Source organism: Bombus terrestris, chromosome 12 (assembly GCF_910591885.1).
Source record: "Bombus terrestris chromosome 12, iyBomTerr1.2, whole genome shotgun sequence".
NCBI lineage: Eukaryota > Metazoa > Arthropoda > Insecta > Hymenoptera > Apidae > Bombus > Bombus terrestris.
The window spans coordinates 11,827,370-11,848,114 of NC_063280.1; the positions used below are offsets into that span (position 1 = coordinate 11,827,370).

A 20,745-nucleotide genomic window follows, 5' to 3' on the forward strand; every position below is an offset into this window, starting at 1 on the left:
CTCCTATTTAAAAAGATGATAAATTTAATACTAAATCATAAAATGTTACCGATATCACAAATCATACCTTATATACGCTGTTACATATATTCTATGTTACTTGATATTGCGCTCTAAATTTCATTTTTATAAGCTTAATATCATTCACTATATTAGTGACGTATTCAATTTTTCTACCAATTACACCCATAACGTCAATTCCTATTTCAATTTCCGTACTAATTTTATTACATTTTTGCTTACCTAAAATAATAAAACTACCATTTTTGTGACATGCCTTCATCGGGACGATAAAATATTTATTTATTAATACTATCGCTAGATCATCTAATCGTATCATTACTTTTTACTTTATTAATTACTTGGAACTCATATCTGAACTCCTTGTTCTTATTCGTCAATTAATTATTCAAGGAATTAAACAGGAAAAATACAGACTCTGAAGTACGACCATAGCGGAAATTTATTTCTAAATATTACATCCAGTGAGACTATAATCTTTCAACGTTAAAACTTTCCGCTTATTAAATATAAACGACCGTAGGTTGATCAAATGCCTATTTTCCTATTATCTGTCTATCATTATTTGGCAGATGCGTTGCACAAATGAATTTGAAAAATCGTTCGACAGATTTAAGTTTTACGATTATGCCGATTATAATGATATATTATGAATACCAATTAAATGTTTGGTATTTCCTACAGATGAAAATACATATATGTCTAACTTGAAGGGTCAACGTATGTTTTATATTCATTGCAAAACTGAAATTTTAGTTGACCAATCAATTATGAAATAGACGTTTATCTTATTTCAGTATTTTTATATCAACTATAGAAATATCTTTAACATATTTTAACTGTTATGTTCTCGTGCGTATTATATTAAAAACATTAGTAAAACATTATGATTGCAATCGTAACTTCTATTTATTAGTAATTCTTATTTAAATAATAATAATAATACTAAAATTTATTTGAATTAAGTTTTAAACGATATTATAGTCGAGGCAAATTTCAACTATAGTTTTCGGACAATAATTTTATTACCAGGACTTTTTAAATTATAATTGAATACAGAATTTCTTTTAACTATTTTAATATCTAAATGTAGACTTAACAGATAGTAAAATAATTACGCATTACATGTACATATTATGTTTATTTTGAGACACTTTGATTATCCATTGCATTTCAACAGATTCGTTTAGAAATTTCACGATAGAGGGCATAATACATCAACTGCAACAATTCCCTAACTCTTATGTGTGATATTAAATTATAATTAATTTTTTCAAATATATTTATTCATATATTATAATTTAATTCACGAAACAATTACAAAGTGTAAAAAGATTAAATTTATAAATATTCAATAGCCCCTAAATCTATCTTTACACATGATACTAAAATTATTTTCTTACAAATATATTTATTTCAATTGTTATTACAACACATCTACATATAGTAGTTATGCATATTAATTATTAACAAATAATTAAATTACTAAAGTTTCAAATAATAAGAAAATGTATGATATAATTTATTCTACCTTAAAGTTCTAGGGAAATTTTAGGGTAATATCTCATGACTTTAGTAATTTATTTGAATAGATAAAATAAATATTATAAATGGATAATTCATAATATTATTTTATGTCATAGTTTATATGTTATTTTATATATAATCTACATGCCAAGAAATTAATTGATAGCGAAATAAAGATCTTAATAGAAAGCGGCAATAATCATGATCTCACCACGCGCGATTGTACGTTAATCATGTGTATTTTAAATTTTATCAACGATGTGATTTTTTATTAAATTTCATAACAAACAAAATAGAAAAAATTCTGTGAAGAAGAATATGTGAACGTTTGCTCTCTTTTAGTTATACATTATATATAATTTATTTTCTGTCGAATATTTATTTTAAATAAAAGAATGGAGCATTTGTAACATTTACTCCAAATAGTATAAATAATTAATAGTTTTGTACATAAATGAACAAATTGTACTCATATAATTATTTATTAAATGATGATTCTGACATTCAATTTTAATCGTGTACATAATTGTTTGACTTGTAAATATTGAATAGTAAAATTATTTAATTGAATTATATTAAAACAAGATACAAAATAATGTATCATATATTCGAAAATTATGAATAAAAATTATACAAAAATTACTTAAAAAATTCATGTATCTACTCATAATGATTGAATAATGTATTATACCATCTTTTGTTAATTTTAATGTATATATTTTTCATATACAATATTCAAGTAACACAAAACTGCAAAATGCAATGCTTGAATAAAATGCCATCCTTTGGGGATGATACACTGTCTGCCTGTATTCAGGCTGAAGTCAAAAATATGGATATTACTAATGATTGTAATGATGCAGATAAATGTTTCAAAGATGATACATTTCTCTCTAAAGTAACAAATATATCAAATAATATCAATAAAGATATTGAAATCAAAGGAAAGTCACATAGTTCTACTAACAGGAAACGTACTTCGAGTCAAAATAATTTAAAATGTAAAGAACTTAAAAGAGATAATGTTTTAAAATCAAAACTTGTTAGCAGGACTAATGTAAAGAAATCAAAATCAAAAAATATTACTTCCTCAAAGGAAAATCATGATTCATATAGAATTAGTAAAGAAAATGCCAATGTAAATGTGAATTATATAAATAATATTTCTTCAAATACAAGTATATTGCCAAAACAATATAATAAATCTGAATCGTCAACCTTGCATGTTGATAATAGTAATGAAAAAAGTAATGTTGCAAATACTATTACGATTGATACAAGCAATGTAAAATTATCTGATAGTAATATTCTTGTAAGTAATAAAGAAAAATCTTCCAAATTAAATGCTTCTATCTCTATTATTCCTACCCAAGAACGAAATAAATTAGCTTCTTGGGGTCTACCACCAAATATTCTTCAGGTAAATTTGTATTTCTAATAGACTTATACTAATTTCAAAATAGTTAGTTCTATCCATTTCTTAAATTTCAATTATGACACTAATTAAGAGTTTATTTTTATATGTTACAGAAATATGAAGCACGAGGAGTAATTACTATGTTTGATTGGCAAACTGAATGTTTATCAAATCATAAGATCATTGAAGAAAACCATAATCTTGTATATTCTGCTCCAACATCAGCTGGAAAAACATTGGTAGCAGAAATTCTTATGATAAAGACAGTATTAGAAAGGAGAAAAAAAGTGATTTTTATCTTACCATTTGTTTCTGTTGTTAGAGAAAAAATGTATTATTTTCAAGTAAGATCTTCTCAGTCTATGAGTAAATAATTTAAGAATGTTATATATGTCTTATGTGTTAAACTGTAATTTTTTAGGATTTATTATCTGATAGTGGTGTTCGAGTAGAAGGTTTCATGGGTGGTGTTATGCCTGCTGGAGGATTTGCAGCAACTCATATTGCAATAGCAACTATCGAAAAAGCAAATTCATTAGTAAATCATCTAATGGAAGAAAATGAATTAATCAATTTAGGTTCAGTAATCATAGATGAATTACATCTTGTTGGTGATCCAAATCGCGGATATCTTCTCGAATTACTTCTAACTAAATTAAAATATATGACTTTTAGGTAATTGGAATATGTTTATTTCTATGTGATGTAAGAAAAATATAATCTACTATTGTAAATAAGTATAGAAATTAATATTCTATTTTGTTTCAGAAATGAAAATGTTAATATACAATTAATTGGTATGTCTGCTACGCTTCCAAATTTGTCCATTTTAGCTAAGTGGTTGGATGCAGAATTGTATAAAACAGAATTCAGACCAATACCATTAAATGAACAATGCAAGGTATTTCACAGATTACAAAATTGTAATACGTTTATAGTTTGAAATTTTTAATACAAATCCTTATATGCTTTTAGATAGGTAGAAGTATATATGATAATAAATTATGTCTTATACGAAACTTAACGCCAATGCCAGAATTAACTATGGACTCGGATGATATTCTTCACCTGTGTATTGAGACAATATCTGATGGACATAGTGTATTAATCTTTTGTTCTACAAAAAATTGGTGTGAGAAACTAGCTGAACAAATTGCTGCTGCATTTTGTAAACTAGGTATATTTAATAATATTAAATTTTTTAATTTTTAATTTTAGCTTATAATTGCACAATTCATAACATTCATAATAATAATTCATAATCAATTTTTTTAGGTCGAGAAAATACGAAACTAGGTAAAACTTTAAGGCAGCAATTAGATACTGCATTAATTTCTGAAACATTGGAGCAACTAAAACGTAGTCCTACAGGTTTAGATAACATATTAAAGAACACAGTTTCTTTTGGGACAGCTTTTCATCATGCTGGTCTTACCATGGATGAACGTGATATTATAGAAGGATCTTTCAGGTTTTTAATTCACGTATCTTCCATTTTATATAAATATCTAGAAAAACTAATTACATGTTAAATTATTTCAGATCTGGGTCTTTAAGAGTTCTTGTTGCCACATCAACTTTAAGTAGTGGAGTAAATTTACCTGCTAGGCGAGTGATTATTAGATCTCCAAAATTTGCTGGAAAATTACTAGATAGCCTTACCTATCGACAAATGATAGGACGAGCAGGTAGAATGGGAAAGGATACAGCAGGTAAAGATAATAAGATAAGATAAAATGGAGTAAATCAATTTAGTTCAATGCATAAGTTAATGAAAGGGAATATAGACTCAGTTATATCCTCATAGGGGAAAGTATACTTATGTGTAATCCAACTGAACAAAAAGCAGCTGAGATATTGTTATCAGCTTCTTTGGAACCAATTGAATCCTGTCTTGAGGATTCAACACCTTTAATTCGAGCTCTTCTAGAAGCTATAGCTAGTGAGATCGTTCATACTCCGTTACATCTTGAATTGTACATTAAGTGTACCTTAGTAAGTTTGAGTGATGAGTACAACTCAAAAGGTACTTGGAACGACGCAATCAAATTTTTAGTAGATAATGAATTTTTATTGTAAGTATCATAAAAATAATTATTTTCAAGTTTTTCATCTATTAAATGATATTTTTATACTCCATATAATGTAATATTACATAGGTTACAAAAAACTGAAGATGGACATAGGTGGGTGGCTACAGCTTTCGGTAAAGCATGTTTAGCAGCTTCTATTTCACCTAGAGACGGTTTGTTCTTACTTGAAGAACTTCAAAAAGCAAGACGATGCTTTGTGTTGGATACAGAATTACATGTGATATACCTAGTGACACCACTAAATTCTGGAAATCAAATTGGAAGTATCGATTGGATGACATTTTTAGAGTTATGGAGAATGCTGTCAGAAAGTGAACGTAGGGTTGGGCAACTTGTTGGTGTAGAAGAACGATTTTTAACATTAGCCGTTCAAGGCATCATACGACCAGGGAAATCGGTGAATTATTTTGTATTTGAACATTATATATTAACAATTGATATTAATGAGTGAATATATTTATTAATTATATTCACTAAATAATGTAAACCCCTATTTTCAGCTTAGCATACATAAGAGATTTTATACTGCATTAGCATTACATGATTTAGTTCGTGAAGTTCCTCTTACTGTAGTTTGTACAAAATATGGCTGTTGCCGTGGAGTTCTTCAAACTTTACAGCAATCTGCTTCTACATTTGCTGGTAATATTTCTTATTTATTATAAGAAAATATTTAATTGGATGATATTATAAATATTTTATTATTAAAATGGTCTTCAGGGATGATCACACAATTCTGTAAGCAATTGGGCTGGGGCTGTCTAGAATTACTAGTCTCACAATTTCAGACACGGTTACAGTTTGGTGTATGTAGAGAGTTATTAGATCTATTGCGTCTCCCAATGTTAAATGGACTACGTGCTAGAAGTCTTTACAAGCATGGAATCACATCTGTAGCAGAATTAGCTATTGCTAATGAACTTGATGTTGAACGTGCGCTTTATAAGGCACTTCCTTTTGAAAGGTACATTAGTAAAATATTTTATTGATTCAACAAGAGTCTATTATTATTGAAATCATATTTTAGTGAAAAAGAACAGGACGGTGAACACGAATCGGAAGCAGTAAAACGAAATAAAATGAGAACAGTATTTGTCACTGGAAAAGACGGTTTAACACCTCATGAAGCTGCAACAATGTTAGTTCACGAGGCGAGAACATTAGTACAGGTAAGTAACAGTTATAGTTTTAAAGATTGATATTTTTGAATGATTTTATACCTTAACCCCTTGCCATACTTTGACGATTCTGCGTCGTGATGAGAATTTTGAGCCAAACCTAAATATCACGAGTCTCACTCGTGGTCTTAATCTCGGCCCAAGTATGAATGTTTCGAATGGTGTCCTTTTTCTAAACAAGGGCGCTGCTATCTCGCTCGCACTCAGTCGCACGATATAATGTTTCAAGTTCCGACACTCTGTCTCCGTCGCTTCGGCTCCTTTCTCGACCATTCGGGCGCAATGATTGCGCCTGGATTTTCCCGAGTTAAATGCTACGGTAAGGAGTTTTAATATCGCGCTTCATTTGCAGAATGAACTGAAATTGCAAGATATGTCATGGAAACAGAATGATCAATTGGTCATTACAAACAAATCTAATAGCGAAATAAGTTTATATGAACAACAAGATAGATTTCAAGCAACAAAATGCACAAATGTAGAAATAAAACTTGAAACTACATACAGCAATTCTAAAAATAAAGATAATTTAAGCGAAATTGTTATTCAAAATAAATATGAAAAGAATTCATGTTCAATAATCAACGAGGGTATGAATAAGAATGTCAATTTTGTTAATGAAAAAGAAAGCTCATTAAATCACAAATACGATAAAAATAAAAAATCTAAAATTGATGAAAATATTACAAAAAATATTGACGATCCTAAATGTAACTTAGAAAATAATATATTGCAAGAGACAAAGCATGATGACTTAAAACTTACTGATCAATTATTACAAATAGATATCCCTGAATTTTGTGATATTCTAGCCGAGGAGCTATCAACTAATTTCTTTGAAAGTAGTAGCCCTAAAATAACATCTGCTTCAAGACGAAATAGTGAATCATTACTCGATTTCGACGATAGGAAAAGAGACTGTACCCGAAATGTTACTATTAAACACTCCATTAATGAAGTCCAAAACATTCAGAATGTGAGTGATATACCCACCAAGAAAATAAGAATTTCGGACGAAACAAGCACTAAAGTATCAGCTTGCAGAAATACGATTACGCATTTATCTAGTTTTCAGAATGATATAAAAACAGAAGTTCTTTCAAGAAGTCCTAGTCTTTTTGATGATAGTTTAAATCTCGACACACAAATTTGTAATGTTCTTGAACAAAATATCGTTGATTCTCTACAATTCACAGAATTTGAAGAAACTAGATCAGCTGATCCCAAAGTAACAATACAGGACAAAAAAGATGTAAAGTTACAAATCACTTCTAATACTAACAGCAATGAAACAGTCACAGAAAAGAATGTGAAAGATAAACATATAAATAAGAATTCTTCAAATTTACAAGTAAAACAGAGCACACTTTCGTGGAAAGATGATTCTTGGAATGAAACGAAAAAAATAATGGAGAAGTTAAATCAAACTAAAGATAAAAATAACCATAATATATCAGTTAAATATAACATCAAAGATGGAAAAAATGCAAATGTGCAACATTTTGTAGAAACCAATGAAATAAGTAGTTCGACGTTAGAGATAAAAAAGAAATGCGATATAAAATTTGAACGAGCTGTGGATGATTATATAAAAAAAGGATCACAGAAACGTTGGCTGAGTAATGTACAAGTTGCAAAATCACCTATTGCAAATGTCAGTGTGGTTTTTAGTAAAAACGGCGAAACATTGTTAGCTTCAAACAAATCAGATTCAGATGAAATTGTTATTGCTTCCCAAAATATAAATTCACCTGCTACAAGTAGCAAGTTACAAAGTAAACTAGATTCTGTAAGAAAACAGAAGTTGTATACTCAAAAAGTTTCCGATCGGACATTTGATGATAAGAATCATGCAACTACTGTTTCAGACAGAATAGAAATTGAAAAATGTAAAATCAAATCAAAATTAAATGAAATACTTATACAAAAAACATTAACTAGTAAAAATTCTAGTATAGACGGTGTAATTTCGAATTCAGACGAAGATACACCCATAAAATCGGAAAATTTTTTACAGAAGTCTACATTTAATTTAAAAAGCACTCAAAATAGTCCTAAAACGTGTGTAAAAACAAATGAACTTACAGACACTGTAAATGAAACAACTAACTGGAATACATTAAATATTATAAAAGTTGGAAGTGATAGAGCCACATTTAATTTATTTAAGCGTGAAGTGATGCAGAAACGATATATTGCGTTAGCTTTAAATTGTGAATTGTATAATGATAAAACTAATAATATAGGCTCTAAGATCATTGGTCCTACTACTATTGAAAGAAAAAAGAGATCTAAAAAAATGGAAAATTATGTGCATGCAGAGAAAAAATTATGTGGTGCTGCTATTGCTTGGGAAAACAATATTGCATATTATATTTCTTTCTCTAATGAACGAGGTATTTAAAATTATGTTAATATTAATTTTTCTCCCTCTTAGTTTCTAACACTATAAATTTTCAGATTTAAAAATCCCAGGCAAAGATCAAATGAAACTATTAAAAGAATTGTTGGGTAACACATTTTTGTATGTAAAATGCTTTGCAACTAAAGAAATGTTTAAAACCTTGTATAAATGCTGTAGTATTACCGCAAGTTGCAAATTTTTAGACCCAAAAGTAGCAGGTTGGCTGCATCATGGGAGCAGTCGTGAAAAAACATTTCACGAAATGGTAAGCAATATGTACAACTTCATTCTTATAAATAAATTTACATATTATATTAAATTATGTTATAATTGTACTATATTTAAATTAATACACAAAACAGGTGAAAGAATATTTTCCACAAGGATGTTTCATAGCTAAAAGAATAGGTACATGTTATGATGTAGGACCTGGATTGTATATTGAAAGTGAAATAGCAGGAGAGCTCAGAGCATCTGCAGAAGCTGTACTTACGTGGCATATAACAGATAAACTATTAGACAAGTTAGAACAACAGAGTCCAACATTACTATACACATTTAAAGGTAATAAATATAATGAATATGCTTCATTATTACTCTATCTCATATTCTTTTACATTTTTGGAACATTAAATATATTTTCAGATATTGAAATGAGGACAGTGACCTTACTAGCTTGCATGGAATTAACTGGTTTAGGTGTATCGTTAAAATCATTACAAGATTTGTCTTCCATCATCCATGAAGAGATGATGTCATTAGAAGAACAAGCATATGCATTATGTGGAAGAAGATTTAATTTTTCCTCGTCTAAGCAAGTTGGAGAGGTTTGTAAATATATTAATTGTCATTCGCACAGTTGTTTGAATTTAATTGCTAAATTGTTAATTATATAGATTTTAGGCTTATACAAGGGGAAAAAAATTAGCGTTAATAAAGCTGTATTAGAGCAGTCTGATCATCCAGTATCTAATCTTGTTATGTCATGGCGTAAATTAAGTGCAACTCAATCTAAGGCATGTATAGATTAAACAAGTTTTTGATACAATTAAAAAATTGAAATTACATGTATAAGTAAACGCGAGGATTCTTTATGAAAAAATGTAGAATAAAATTTTTTCACCAGAAGCTTCGTTTCCAAGAATAGTAAATTTGCAAATTTATTTTATGTATGTGCCTGGTCAATTCCTAATTAAACATGTTCAAACTCTATTTTCTTGAAAATGAAGCTTTAAACAGGAAAATTATATTCCACATTTTTAACTTATTTTCACATGTATATAGAATAACTTTCTGCTAATTGTTTATTTATGCTCAGTCAATAATTAGCCAAGTTCAAACTTTTCAAAAATTAAAACTCGGACGAAAAAATGTAATTTTACTCTGTATATTAATGAAATAATTCAAAGTAAAATAATGAAATACATTTTTTAGATTATTTATCCAATATTGAATCTAGCTCAACACAGTTCTCGTATTCACGGTAATTGTATTACATCTACATTAACGGGTAGAGTTTCAATGCATGAACCAAATTTACAAAATGTGCCAAAGGATTTTAATTTTAAAGACAATAGCTTTACAATAAGTGTTCGAATGGCATTTATACCAGCAATAGGCAATGTTATGTTGTCAGCAGACTACTGTCAACTTGAATTGAGGATATTAGCTCATTTTTCAAGAGATATACTATTATGTGATATTATGCGGAAACCAGGTGATATTTTTAAGAACATTGCAGCCAATTGGAATCACATATCTGAAGATCAGGTAAATACTGTATAAATAATTTATATTGTTAAAAATAATTTTATTGACATGTATTGACACATTAAAAGGTTGATGATAAAATACGTCAGCATACAAAACAATTGTGCTATGGCATGATCTATGGCATGGGAGTGAAAACACTTGCTGAGAATTTATCAGTAGATGAAGTTAAAGCCAAAGAATTTTTAGAATCTTTTATGAATGCATACCCAGGTATATCTAAGTGGTTGACTAATGTATTGGACGAAGCACGTACAAATGGTTACATAACAACCATCCTGGAAAGACGTAGAATGTTTCCTGAATTGACAAGTACAAACCCGGTGGAAAAATGTAGGTGTTCTTAAATGTAGATTGGTTTCCATAACAAAATTTTTTGTTTAATTAGGATCAAATTAATGTAATTTTTTAAATCTCACAGTACAAGCAGAACGTCAAGCAGTGAATACTAAAGTTCAGGGTTCTGCAGCTGATATTGCTAAAAAAGCAATGGTGAATATCGAAGAAAGAATACGAGTCGAGTTTCCAATGGCTACAACCATTATGCCTAGTAGCAATCCTATTCGTAAATTGAGAAGTAACAGTAGAGAAGCACAACAAAGAGGTGGTTATCTAGTATTACAACTCCACGATGAACTTTTATATGAGGTCAGTAATAGCTTTGTATCAGTTTTTTATTTTGAGTGCTTGTATTTTACCATCTTTCATTCCTTTTCCTTATATTAGGTGAATATACACGATTTAAACCAAGTTGCAAAAATAGTAAAGGAATCAATGGAACAAGTATGTCAACTTGCAGTACCGTTGCCTGTGAAACTTAAAGTTGGACCAGCATGGGGGGATCTTTCTGAATATACTGTTTGCTAATCTACTAAGTTTTTCTATAAGGAAATATTTAGTATTGTCTAATTGTTTGAATTAAGTTTTTAAATAAAAATTTTTTTATATACACTTTTACTCGAAAAGGTAGTCAATCATGTTTCAATTTTTTTTCTGTAACTTATAATATTGTGCATTTTTGCATAGATTTATAGTAAGGTGAATTTTATGTACATATTTATTCTGTGTTTTATCTTTTTTTTTTTTATATCGTAATATGAAACAATGAATTGTATATTTAAATGATATAAATAATTGCATATTTCAGAAGATTAAACCGGAATTTAAATAATAAGTTAATATTTACTGAACATGAATTTTCAAACAATTTTTTCTATTTGAATCATATTATATAAAGTATCAAAATTTATATGATACAAATTTATACAAAAAAGATTAGGATAGTAATTTTTATACTTTTACTTATTAATATCATTATTTTTGTAAAAATGTATAAGTAAGTGATTGTGTTGTATAATACCATTGAATTGTATAAGAAATAAAAGTCTTTGTTGTTCAACATTTTCTATTATTATACATAATAGTAATTTTGTATTATATCTTATATGTAACTTAAAAAAATATTTCTTAAATTGTATCACAGGGAGGTGCAAGAGATTGATGTAACTTTGTTACTGCTGTTTGTACTATTTGTTGAAATGTTTCATCTTCATTGCTGGTAACTTCTAAATTTAATAAATCTATATGTGCTTTTTTTCCATCAACTGTTACATACAGCTTTTCTCCTTTAAAGATCTTAGGAACAGAGTCCTCCCCAAACATTTCTTGTAACATTTCTATCAAACATTCTTTAAAATGCATTCGATCCATTTTTGTAGGTGCTGGTAATACTTTGGGTGGCTGTTCCATCATCTCAGCTTGTAATATTGCAGTCAAAACAGAATCTGCGTACATATCATTTACAGGTGTTGCGATCCACTCCATAGTAACAATTTTTCCATCAATTGTGACATCAATATTTTTAAAAACACGTAATTTTTTATCGTCTACAACTTCCAAATTTCCGGCAATTTGAGTTAGAAGATGTTTTAATACTGGTAATGATGCTGAAAAATAAATGCTCTGTCTTTGAATAACTTGACTCATACTCATGTCCGTATATTTTGATAAATCGCAAGGTGCTAGCATATGATAGTTAAAGTTTCTTTTCACTAAAACCCCAGATAATGTCTGTCCTGGTTTTGGTGTTTCCATTGCTAATGTGCCCATTACTTTGGCAGTTTTTTCCCCCCTAAAGTATAATTCTACAGCAACAGTATTTCTTGGATTATGTATTTCCATTATTGTATTGGGATCATCTTCGTATTCTCTCTGCAATGCTGCTTTTAATCTACCCATTTCATTTTGTTCGCCATGCACAAGTACAACATGTGGTGGTTTTAAAATACGTATGAATTCTGAAGTTTGTTGATAATCTGTATGTGCTGAAAATGATATATAGTCAACAGACATTTTTAATGGTAACTTTTGTCCAGACATGGTTGTAATCTCTTCAGGTTCTGATAAAATAGTTTTTGCCAATGTTCCCTCTACACAGTAACCAGCAATTATAACTCCATTTTTTGCATCTGTACACCAAGATTCAAATAATTCCCTTGATAGCCCACTTTGCATCATACCAGGAGAAGCCATTACTACACATGGTCCAATATCTTCAAAATGATCAATTCCTTTTAAATTGGAGATATGTTTAAATACAAAAGGATTGTTAATAGCTATTTGCCTCCTAATTTTGTCATTCATTGCATTTACATAAGTTTGATAAACAGCCATACACTTCTTTGCTAAAGAAGAAGCATAATAAATAGGAATTTCATGAAGTTCAGGATGCTGACTCCAATATTCATCCAAAATAAGGAGAAGTTCTTGTGCTCTACCTAATGCAAACACTGGTATTAAGCACCTTCCCCCTCTATTAACAATTTCATGAACTAAATTTGTAAATCTTCCTTCACGATCTTCTCTTTTTTCATGTATATGTGTGCCATAAGTAGATTCAGTAATTAAAACATCTGGATGAATATTTGGAATTTCAGCTGCCATCAAATGTCTATCTTCTTGTCGACTAAAATCCCCAGTATATAAAATTTTAACACCTGCTATTTCAATCATAAACATAGCAGCACCTAATACATGTCCGGCATTATAGGCCCAAAATTTGATTCCAAACACATCTTTTTCTTCGTGGAAATTGATAGTTTCTATTTTATCCATACTGGTTTCTAGATCAGATTCAGTATATAACATTTGTTCTGTCGCAATGTTACTAACTTTGATATAGTCGGACAAGAGCCAACGATATATAGCCTTAGTGGCATGTGTCATAAAACATCGTCCTTTAAAACTGGTTTTTTGTAAAAACCATGGTAAAGCTCCACAATGGTCCAAATGAAAATGAGAAATTAACAATAAATCTATCTCATCCGCTTCTACCAAGTCCACAAATGGTAATGCATCCATGCCAGATAAGCCAGGATGTATACCACAATCTAACATAATCTTTTTGCCTTTAAATTCTAACATGATACACGATCTTCCTACTTCTTGGCCAGCTCCAAGTGGTCTGATCGATAATAAATCACTTTCTTCGGCTGGCACTTGTGTTTCTGGCTTTCTTTTCACGGACATTTTTTTATAATTTTGTGATTATCATCCAATCATAAAAATTATTCATAAATCACATTCTCATGTATAATTTGTTCCAATTATGTTACAAATGACACACGTTTTTTCTTATGTTTATAGGCATTGTTTGTACAAACATATCTTATTGTTACGCCAGAAAGAAAAAATGAATCTTCAATGATCATATACTTAACTAAAAAGTAGCGCGATAATAGAGGTTAGAAAATTGTACTTTAGATTTAGTGATTAAAATATATGAAAGATATCTTCAATGAAATTAGTTAAACAAATCTAATCTTCTTCTCTGTTACTCGTATATTACAAACAAAATATCACGTTAATATTTAAATTAGTTTACTCCAACTTTTAAAACGTAAGTTATGTTATTGTGTACCTATAGAGCAATTCAATACCCACTTACAAGCGCCACAATTATCATACACTACATGTGCAAGCGTAAGTATAAAATTTAATATAATTTTATTTATATGCACAATATGTACATATTTCATTATTAACAAATATTTGAATTCTTACAACGGAAATGTAAATATGTAAACTTATACCTATATTAGTTTCTCTAAAAAATGAAATATATTTTATTTAACTTGATATTAAAGAAAGAAAAAAAATTATACTCTTCGTTTGAATTATTGATAAATTTTAGTAGAAAAATAATTGGAAATTTCCACTCAATATATAAATATATTTATATATTTCTCCAAAAAAGATTATAGGTAGGAAATGTTTAATACATGTAAGATTAACTTTTAAAATTAGATATGTTAAGACTAAAGATTCTACACTATAAAGAATTATCTAAATTTCCGTTAATTATAAAACCACGATAGATTCTTAAACTAGGAATTTGGAAATTTTTCTATCTTCCGTTGTCTTTTCTTAAATTTAATACAACGATATAATGGCTTGAGCTTTGTAAAAATTTTAAATAGAATTTCAACCTCAAAATAGTATTTTTAGTTGGAACAGGCTTGGAATAACATCGGTTTTAATTAAATAAAAGCGTTACAAATTAAAGGCTAAGCTAGATTATACATGTAAAACTCGTACCTTAATCGCCAACTCGAATTTTTCATTTCCTTCCCGTACAAGCGTCCAATATCCATATGTATTTGATATCTCACGTTAGAATACACAACTTTCGTAAACTATGTGCAAAAGCAGTTGTTTTAATTGTAAAAATAATATAGATATTTAACTTTTTATTCGAGATGAAAAATTACGCGCACTATTCAAAATTTCAACCGACGCTATCAAATTACAAATACTGTGTGCATGTTACTGTCGACAGGTGGTGTCTCTACGTTCTATTCAATTTTAACAAAGCGCGCGAAAATAAATTGTTTTATAACATATAATTTTATGTGTTACATTATTTGTATTATTATATTATTCTGCCCTTTTATTTGTAAGTTATATATCATCATTATGTCCTTGTGACGATATGTTTAGTCCAAAACCTAAATATTTCTCATTTTTATCATTTCATTCTCACTTGATTCAGAGATGATATAAAAAATTAAAATAAAAGCAGAAATATATAAGATAAAGAAGAATATAAAAAATCAAATACCAGATTAAACAAATTTTGTCGATATAGATTTTATATATAGAAAATTGGTTTGAAAAAGATAAATGTGACATTGCAGATACATATGGCTACATTATTATATGTATTTAAATTAATAAATTTATTATATATATATGTATAAGGCAATAAAATTTATATCAACGATATTTAATGAATAATAGGTATTTATAAACATATCTTTTAGTTACCAAAAGTTATTAATTATTAGAGAGTAATTTAGTTTAATGTTGAAAGATGGCGCTTTTACGAGTACTGTCTGGATGAAAACGCGCCAGATTAGATTACAATAAAATCTAAAATATTTGTAACATTCACGAAGAAGATCATATCACGTAGAAGTATTATATATCTTTATTTTCATATATTTGATATTATGATATTATGATATACTTGATATTTGGTCTGTGATCAAACAATCGTAACCTTGCGCGGAGATTTATATTTTTATTTCTATCAGCTGTCGATCGCGTAGGTATTTAACAAAGTGGTACCATAGATTATGCTAGTAGTTTAACGGATTATTACTCGTGACAACGTAATTCCAAGATAATTGGCAAACAGTTCTAACTGTATCTATCTAACTAACGGTATCTAAGTGCGTTGTGTCTTCAAGAGTAAAGTTCACGATTTAATATGAGTACGTAAAACATAAATACGTCATTAAAGTACTTACAGTGCCGTATTATCGTCTATTTTGCGTTATACATAGCTCAACATTTGATTATATAATTTTAACGTTTGATTATATAATGTTGACTGGTAGAAACTCTAGGTCGCATCAGGATATGTGTATAGTGCTATCAAACGTAGCTCGATTTCTACCGCCGCAAATTAATTCAAACATTACGATATCTTCGAAACATAAAAATATCATATTCGAAATATAAAATAACTGGTTTTTATTTTAGTTTTTTATCTTTACGAAAAGCTTACATGTTTCTTAGGAATTTGTCAATTTTCTTAGAAGGAAACTTACAAAGGATATAATCTAACGACTACACTGTATACTGCTCTATGTACAATTCGCAATTATCATTCTTGTTTATCCATTTTTCTCCATAGTGTACGTATATTTAAAACTACTTGAAAAATTTGAGAAAAACTTTTAAGAATTTATTCTAGATGCATAAATGATAACGACACCTGATCTTATTTATTGACGCTAAGATAGATAAAAATATTATCTTTATTCGAATGTCTAAATTCTGAATTGATTTCGTCATTCGCGTATTCTTGATTTGCTTATTTTTCCTTTGCGATTAGCGTCTGAAACTATTTAATTAAAATTTGAAAAGAGAAACAATAAAGACGTATCTTTATTCAAATATATAATATCATCCATGTATTTTTTATTATGTTTGCAATTTAAAAACGAATTAAACTCTTTTCGTAATAGACAAACTTTCTTACTACTTTACAAATATCGACAGATGCAAATATAAGTTTAGATTCCATAAGTTTAGATGCTACTTCAAGGAATGATCGGACATGATATATTAATTGTAAATTTAAAAAATGTTAAATAATTGTTTGTTAATTTCGACCCTTTTATATATGTATTTTGTTATAATTCAACAAGTTCAACTTGTAGTGCAAGTTGAAATAGCAGTACACGTGAAGGAACCGAGGTGCTAAAGGTCATGAGTATATGCTAGTCCAGTGTCGCTTCAGTTTAAAATAGCGTATACAGTTACGATTCTACGGCCAAACGGTTCAAGCACACAGTTATTTTAAAGCTTCTATCTTACAGACTTATTCTTTCCTCCGCCTATGTCTCGCATAAAATTAGTCCTAACGATAATTATTCTTCTGGTAGGTTTACTTTGCCAAGTAACAGATGGGGAATTTAGCCTGGAATTGGTTCAAGTAGTAAGTATTCATTGTTTATTTCATTTCACTTTATCCATCTTTAGTTGTTTATTGTCCTAATAATTCTTCGGATTATTAATTAAGCCGAGATTTCTCTAAATTACATTTTAAAATTTATATATTTTAAAGCTGTTTACTTTGTAATTACAATTTATCAATAGTGATTCGATAACGAATTATGTCTTAAGTTATCATATTAACCATGAAAATGTAACATTCAATAACAACAGCGAATAGTTAATAATACAGTTGGTAGTAGAAAAATTAAGAAAATATCTCGATATGTATTATTCGTAATTCTTGGAATTTCCCCAGTTATTTAGACATGGAGATAGAACACCACGTGAAAAAGAAATATCGCCAGTCGATTATCATAACATATCAATTTATGAACCGTGGGGTCTTGCTCAGCTGACGAACGTAAGTAACAATTGCGAATGTTACACGATAAAATAAAAATGTTAGTGTTATAATAAATAAACCGTTTTCAGGAAGGAAAGATGAGGGAATATCGGATCGGAACGATGTTGAAAGAACGTTACGGTAAATTCTTGGGAGATATTTATCGTCCTAGCGATGTTTATGCGTATAGTACGGATCACGACCGAACGAAAATGTCTCTTCAATTGGTATTGGCTGGACTCTATCATCCAAATCCATTGCAAACGTGGAATCAAAATTTATCGTGGATGCCTATACCGATTTATTATATGCCAGAGAAAATCGATAATATGCTGAAACCGGATCTTTCTCCATTGTAAGCGTTTAAGACATTTTCCTGTTGTTTTATCATATATCGACGAAAGAGACGCAAATTTAAAAAGAACAATAGAGAAAACGAACACTGACGAACGAACAGACAATTTGAAATACTAAAAGAAAGCGAAACGTATGCTCTGGAAATGAAAATATTAGAGTCAAGATGTTTTGTTTACAGATATATGAAGGCTGTAAACGAAGTTAGAAATACGGAAGAGATTCTTCGAAAACTACAATCCTATAAAGATCTATTCAAGCTACTTAACGAAAAGACTGGTCTGAATATAACGACAACGCATATGGCATATGAAGTATACAACCAATTTGTAGCACAGGTATGAGCAATTATTTATTATAATCTGAGATTATAAAATTATTATCTTTCGAGTAATACCTGGTAACGATTATAACGAAAATGATTTGAAACTCAGAAATAGAAACGTATAATACAGTTGATAAATTTTAATAATTTAGATTTGAAAAAGTCGGGCAGGATGTATGTATATTAAAATAATTTTGCAGGAAACCATGAATCATTTATTGCCAGAATGGTATACCGACGAAGTTTCCAAAAAGCTACAAGATATCGTGAAGATAGAATACGAAATTCGTTCCTACACGCCGCTTTTGAAACGATTGAACGGCGGTGTGATTATCAAAAGATTCATTGACAATATTCGAATAAACGAGAAACGCGATAGACCAAGAAAGATTTACTTGTATAGCGGGCATGAAGTAAATATCGCTGCTGTTGTAAGAGCACTCAACCTAACCGAACCTGAGATACCGCCTTACGGATCTGCGATTATATTTGAGAAACTGAAGGATCTAAATAACAAGGTCTACGTCAGGGTAATTACGTTTGATAATTTATCAATATACTATGTATATAATTGAATTAATTTATTCAACGGGCTAAGACAAAATTGGTATTATTATCAAGTATAATAATACCAATGCGTTAACTTAGTTAACGATAAAATCGATAAAGTTGCCGATTAATATATATTCGTACGAAAATGAAAGGATATTAATTCTTAGTAATTAAAAGTTACGAAACGTAACTAATCGGGTATGTGGAATTATGGTTGGCAACAAAACACGAGGTAGCAAAAACTATTTTATTCATAATTTAGTTGGTCGTTGCTCGCATATTAGACAATGTGTTCGTTTGTTTGGATGGGATAACGATTAATTCGTATTTTAATTTATTATTATTCAATTATATGTATTATCTTTTTCTTTTAGATGCTATTCTGGAACGGAGTTACGGACAAATTGAAAGTTTATAAAATTCCAGGATGCGAAGAAATTTGTCCAATTGAAGAATATTTAAATATCGTAAATGACTTGCTTCCATCGGACGAAGAAGTTAACCATAAATGGGATTATTTATCGAAAGAGGAGTTACAACAATTATACGTCGAAACGCTTAATGTTAATTAAACGTTGGTCATATTATAACAAAGATATAATTGCGACACGAAGTAACGCTTAATATATACGAAAGATAGAAATTTCTTTACAAACTATCGTAAACCAATGACGTATCATAGCAAACTGATAACAACATGTACTTATAATATTAAGTATTTTCAAATTTTTCTTATGTTCAATGAATAATCTTTCGAAACAATTTCAATTTTGTTTATTTTATCACGAATATGTATCACGAACGCGAACTTTAAATTTTAGATACGTATTCGATTAATTTTTGAGAACTTGTTCACGACACATTTTATATCTTGACTCAAGTTAAAACTACAATTGCCGAATGTATTATGTACAACCGATGGTAATCTGCAGCTATTATCTTAGTCGATGATTACAGTCAACGCCATTTTACCTTTTACCGACGCACGATATAATTATTTATGGTAAGTTATCTTTGCCGATATTTAACGAAATAATTTTAATCGACCATCGATGACAAAAAAATTTATCGATCGTATGACCCTTTTTCTAATTTCTCCAAGCGATCGCAATATGTACATAGATACATATATTATATTCTAGTTTAGTTTCGTATATTCGTTGGACGCATAATTTCTAAATCGCTATAAAAATTAGTGCTCGATTGTTATAACATTCTTATATCTAAGATGTAGAATTTTTTTAATCAGAAAAAATATAATAATAACATGCTTTCATAATATGTATTATATAAAATGCTGAATTTAAAAACATTTCCTATTGATGTATTCATTTGTATGCCATTTATTTGTATATGTTTAGATATACATATACAATATTGTTAAGAATACAAATATTATTTCATCCGATCTGCATGTCTTTTCTATTTGCTTGATTTGAACTTGATCGACGGTTTAATATATAGTACATAATTGATATTCATATTTTTAATACTATTATTAGTATTTTAAATTTAAGAACAATGACTTGTAAATTTATTCGAAAGGAATTTGTAATAAAAATTCTTTTTACGATATTTTATACGTATACAAAATGCTAATTGCGTAAAATGCATGTTAGTACATGTAGGAATAGTAAGTTTAAGTCATACAGTTCCAACTTATGTATTTACGTATCTCTGATCACTTTTCGCTTCA

At 28.9% G+C, this 20,745-nt stretch overlaps 4 protein-coding genes across 7 annotated transcripts in view; 2 read left to right on the top strand and 2 right to left on the bottom strand.

Annotated features, from left to right (window-relative positions):
• LOC100646960 overlaps positions 1–16,407 on the bottom strand; it is a 228,989-nt gene extending 212,582 nt beyond the window's left edge. The window contains exons 1-2 of the transcript XR_007225971.1: positions 16,221–16,407; positions 15,007–15,104 (exon numbers count right to left, since the gene is read on the bottom strand). The gene's annotated coding sequence lies outside the window, so the exon portion shown is untranslated. The remainder of the gene's footprint in view (positions 1–15,006; positions 15,105–16,220) is intronic.
• LOC100646840 (DNA polymerase theta) lies at positions 1,730–11,809 on the top strand. 3 transcript variants are annotated; one of them, XM_048410969.1, is made up of 22 exons: positions 1,730–2,968; positions 3,079–3,309; positions 3,387–3,640; positions 3,734–3,866; positions 3,941–4,142; positions 4,241–4,436; positions 4,508–4,677; positions 4,773–5,040; positions 5,125–5,455; positions 5,559–5,700; positions 5,779–6,022; positions 6,086–6,227; positions 6,589–8,632; positions 8,697–8,905; positions 9,003–9,204; positions 9,286–9,467; positions 9,537–9,656; positions 10,075–10,123; positions 10,280–10,410; positions 10,479–10,743; positions 10,832–11,058; positions 11,137–11,809. In XM_048410969.1, exons 1-22 carry the CDS (start codon positions 2,258–2,260, stop codon positions 11,275–11,277), a joined length of 6,594 nt encoding a protein of 2,197 aa, XP_048266926.1. In that variant the 5' UTR covers positions 1,730–2,257; the 3' UTR covers positions 11,278–11,809. The 3 variants fall into 3 exon arrangements, with proteins under 3 accessions (XP_048266926.1, XP_012170163.2, XP_048266927.1); XM_012314773.2 differs by having other exon boundaries at positions 10,075–10,410; XM_048410970.1 differs by lacking the exons at positions 1,730–2,968; positions 3,079–3,309; positions 3,387–3,640 and having other exon boundaries at positions 3,779–3,866; positions 3,945–4,142; positions 10,075–10,410.
• LOC105666336 (cleavage and polyadenylation specificity factor 73) lies at positions 11,798–14,370 on the bottom strand. The gene has a single exon (XM_012314774.3). It carries the CDS (start codon positions 13,936–13,938, stop codon positions 11,878–11,880), a length of 2,061 nt encoding a protein of 686 aa, XP_012170164.1. The 5' UTR covers positions 13,939–14,370; the 3' UTR covers positions 11,798–11,877.
• Positions 16,014–19,811, top strand: LOC100646721 (venom acid phosphatase Acph-1). Of its 2 annotated transcripts, XM_003399596.4 has the most exons (7): positions 16,014–16,184; positions 17,364–17,416; positions 17,732–17,836; positions 17,908–18,173; positions 18,354–18,510; positions 18,698–19,027; positions 19,424–19,811. In XM_003399596.4, the coding sequence occupies exons 1-7, from the start codon at positions 16,181–16,183 to the stop codon at positions 19,619–19,621; spliced, it is 1,113 nt and encodes a 370-aa protein (XP_003399644.1). In that variant the 5' UTR covers positions 16,014–16,180; the 3' UTR covers positions 19,622–19,811. The 2 variants fall into 2 exon arrangements, with proteins under 2 accessions (XP_003399644.1, XP_012170162.1); XM_012314772.3 differs by lacking the exon at positions 16,014–16,184 and having other exon boundaries at positions 17,206–17,416.
• Positions 19,812–20,745: the final 934 nt, after the last annotated feature.

Bases quoted from the DNA above. Each gene is read 5' to 3' on its own strand.
- LOC100646840 (XM_012314773.2), top strand. From the start codon at position 2,258: ATGTATATATTTTTCATATACAATATTCAAGTAACACAAAACTGCAAA. The intron at 5,456-5,558 runs GTGAATTATTTT...CCCTATTTTCAG, and splicing joins TCATACGACCAGGGAAATCG to CTTAGCATACATAAGAGATT. The intron at 5,701-5,778 runs GTAATATTTCTT...AATGGTCTTCAG, and splicing joins ATCTGCTTCTACATTTGCTG to GGATGATCACACAATTCTGT.
- LOC105666336 (XM_012314774.3), bottom strand. From the start codon at position 13,938: ATGTCCGTGAAAAGAAAGCCAGAAACACAAGTGCCAGCCGAAGAAAGT.
- LOC100646721 (XM_012314772.3), top strand. From the start codon at position 17,318: ATGTCTCGCATAAAATTAGTCCTAACGATAATTATTCTTCTGGTAGGT. The intron at 18,511-18,697 runs GTATGAGCAATT...ATAATTTTGCAG, and splicing joins ACAACCAATTTGTAGCACAG to GAAACCATGAATCATTTATT. The intron at 19,028-19,423 runs GTAATTACGTTT...TTTTTCTTTTAG, and splicing joins ATAACAAGGTCTACGTCAGG to ATGCTATTCTGGAACGGAGT.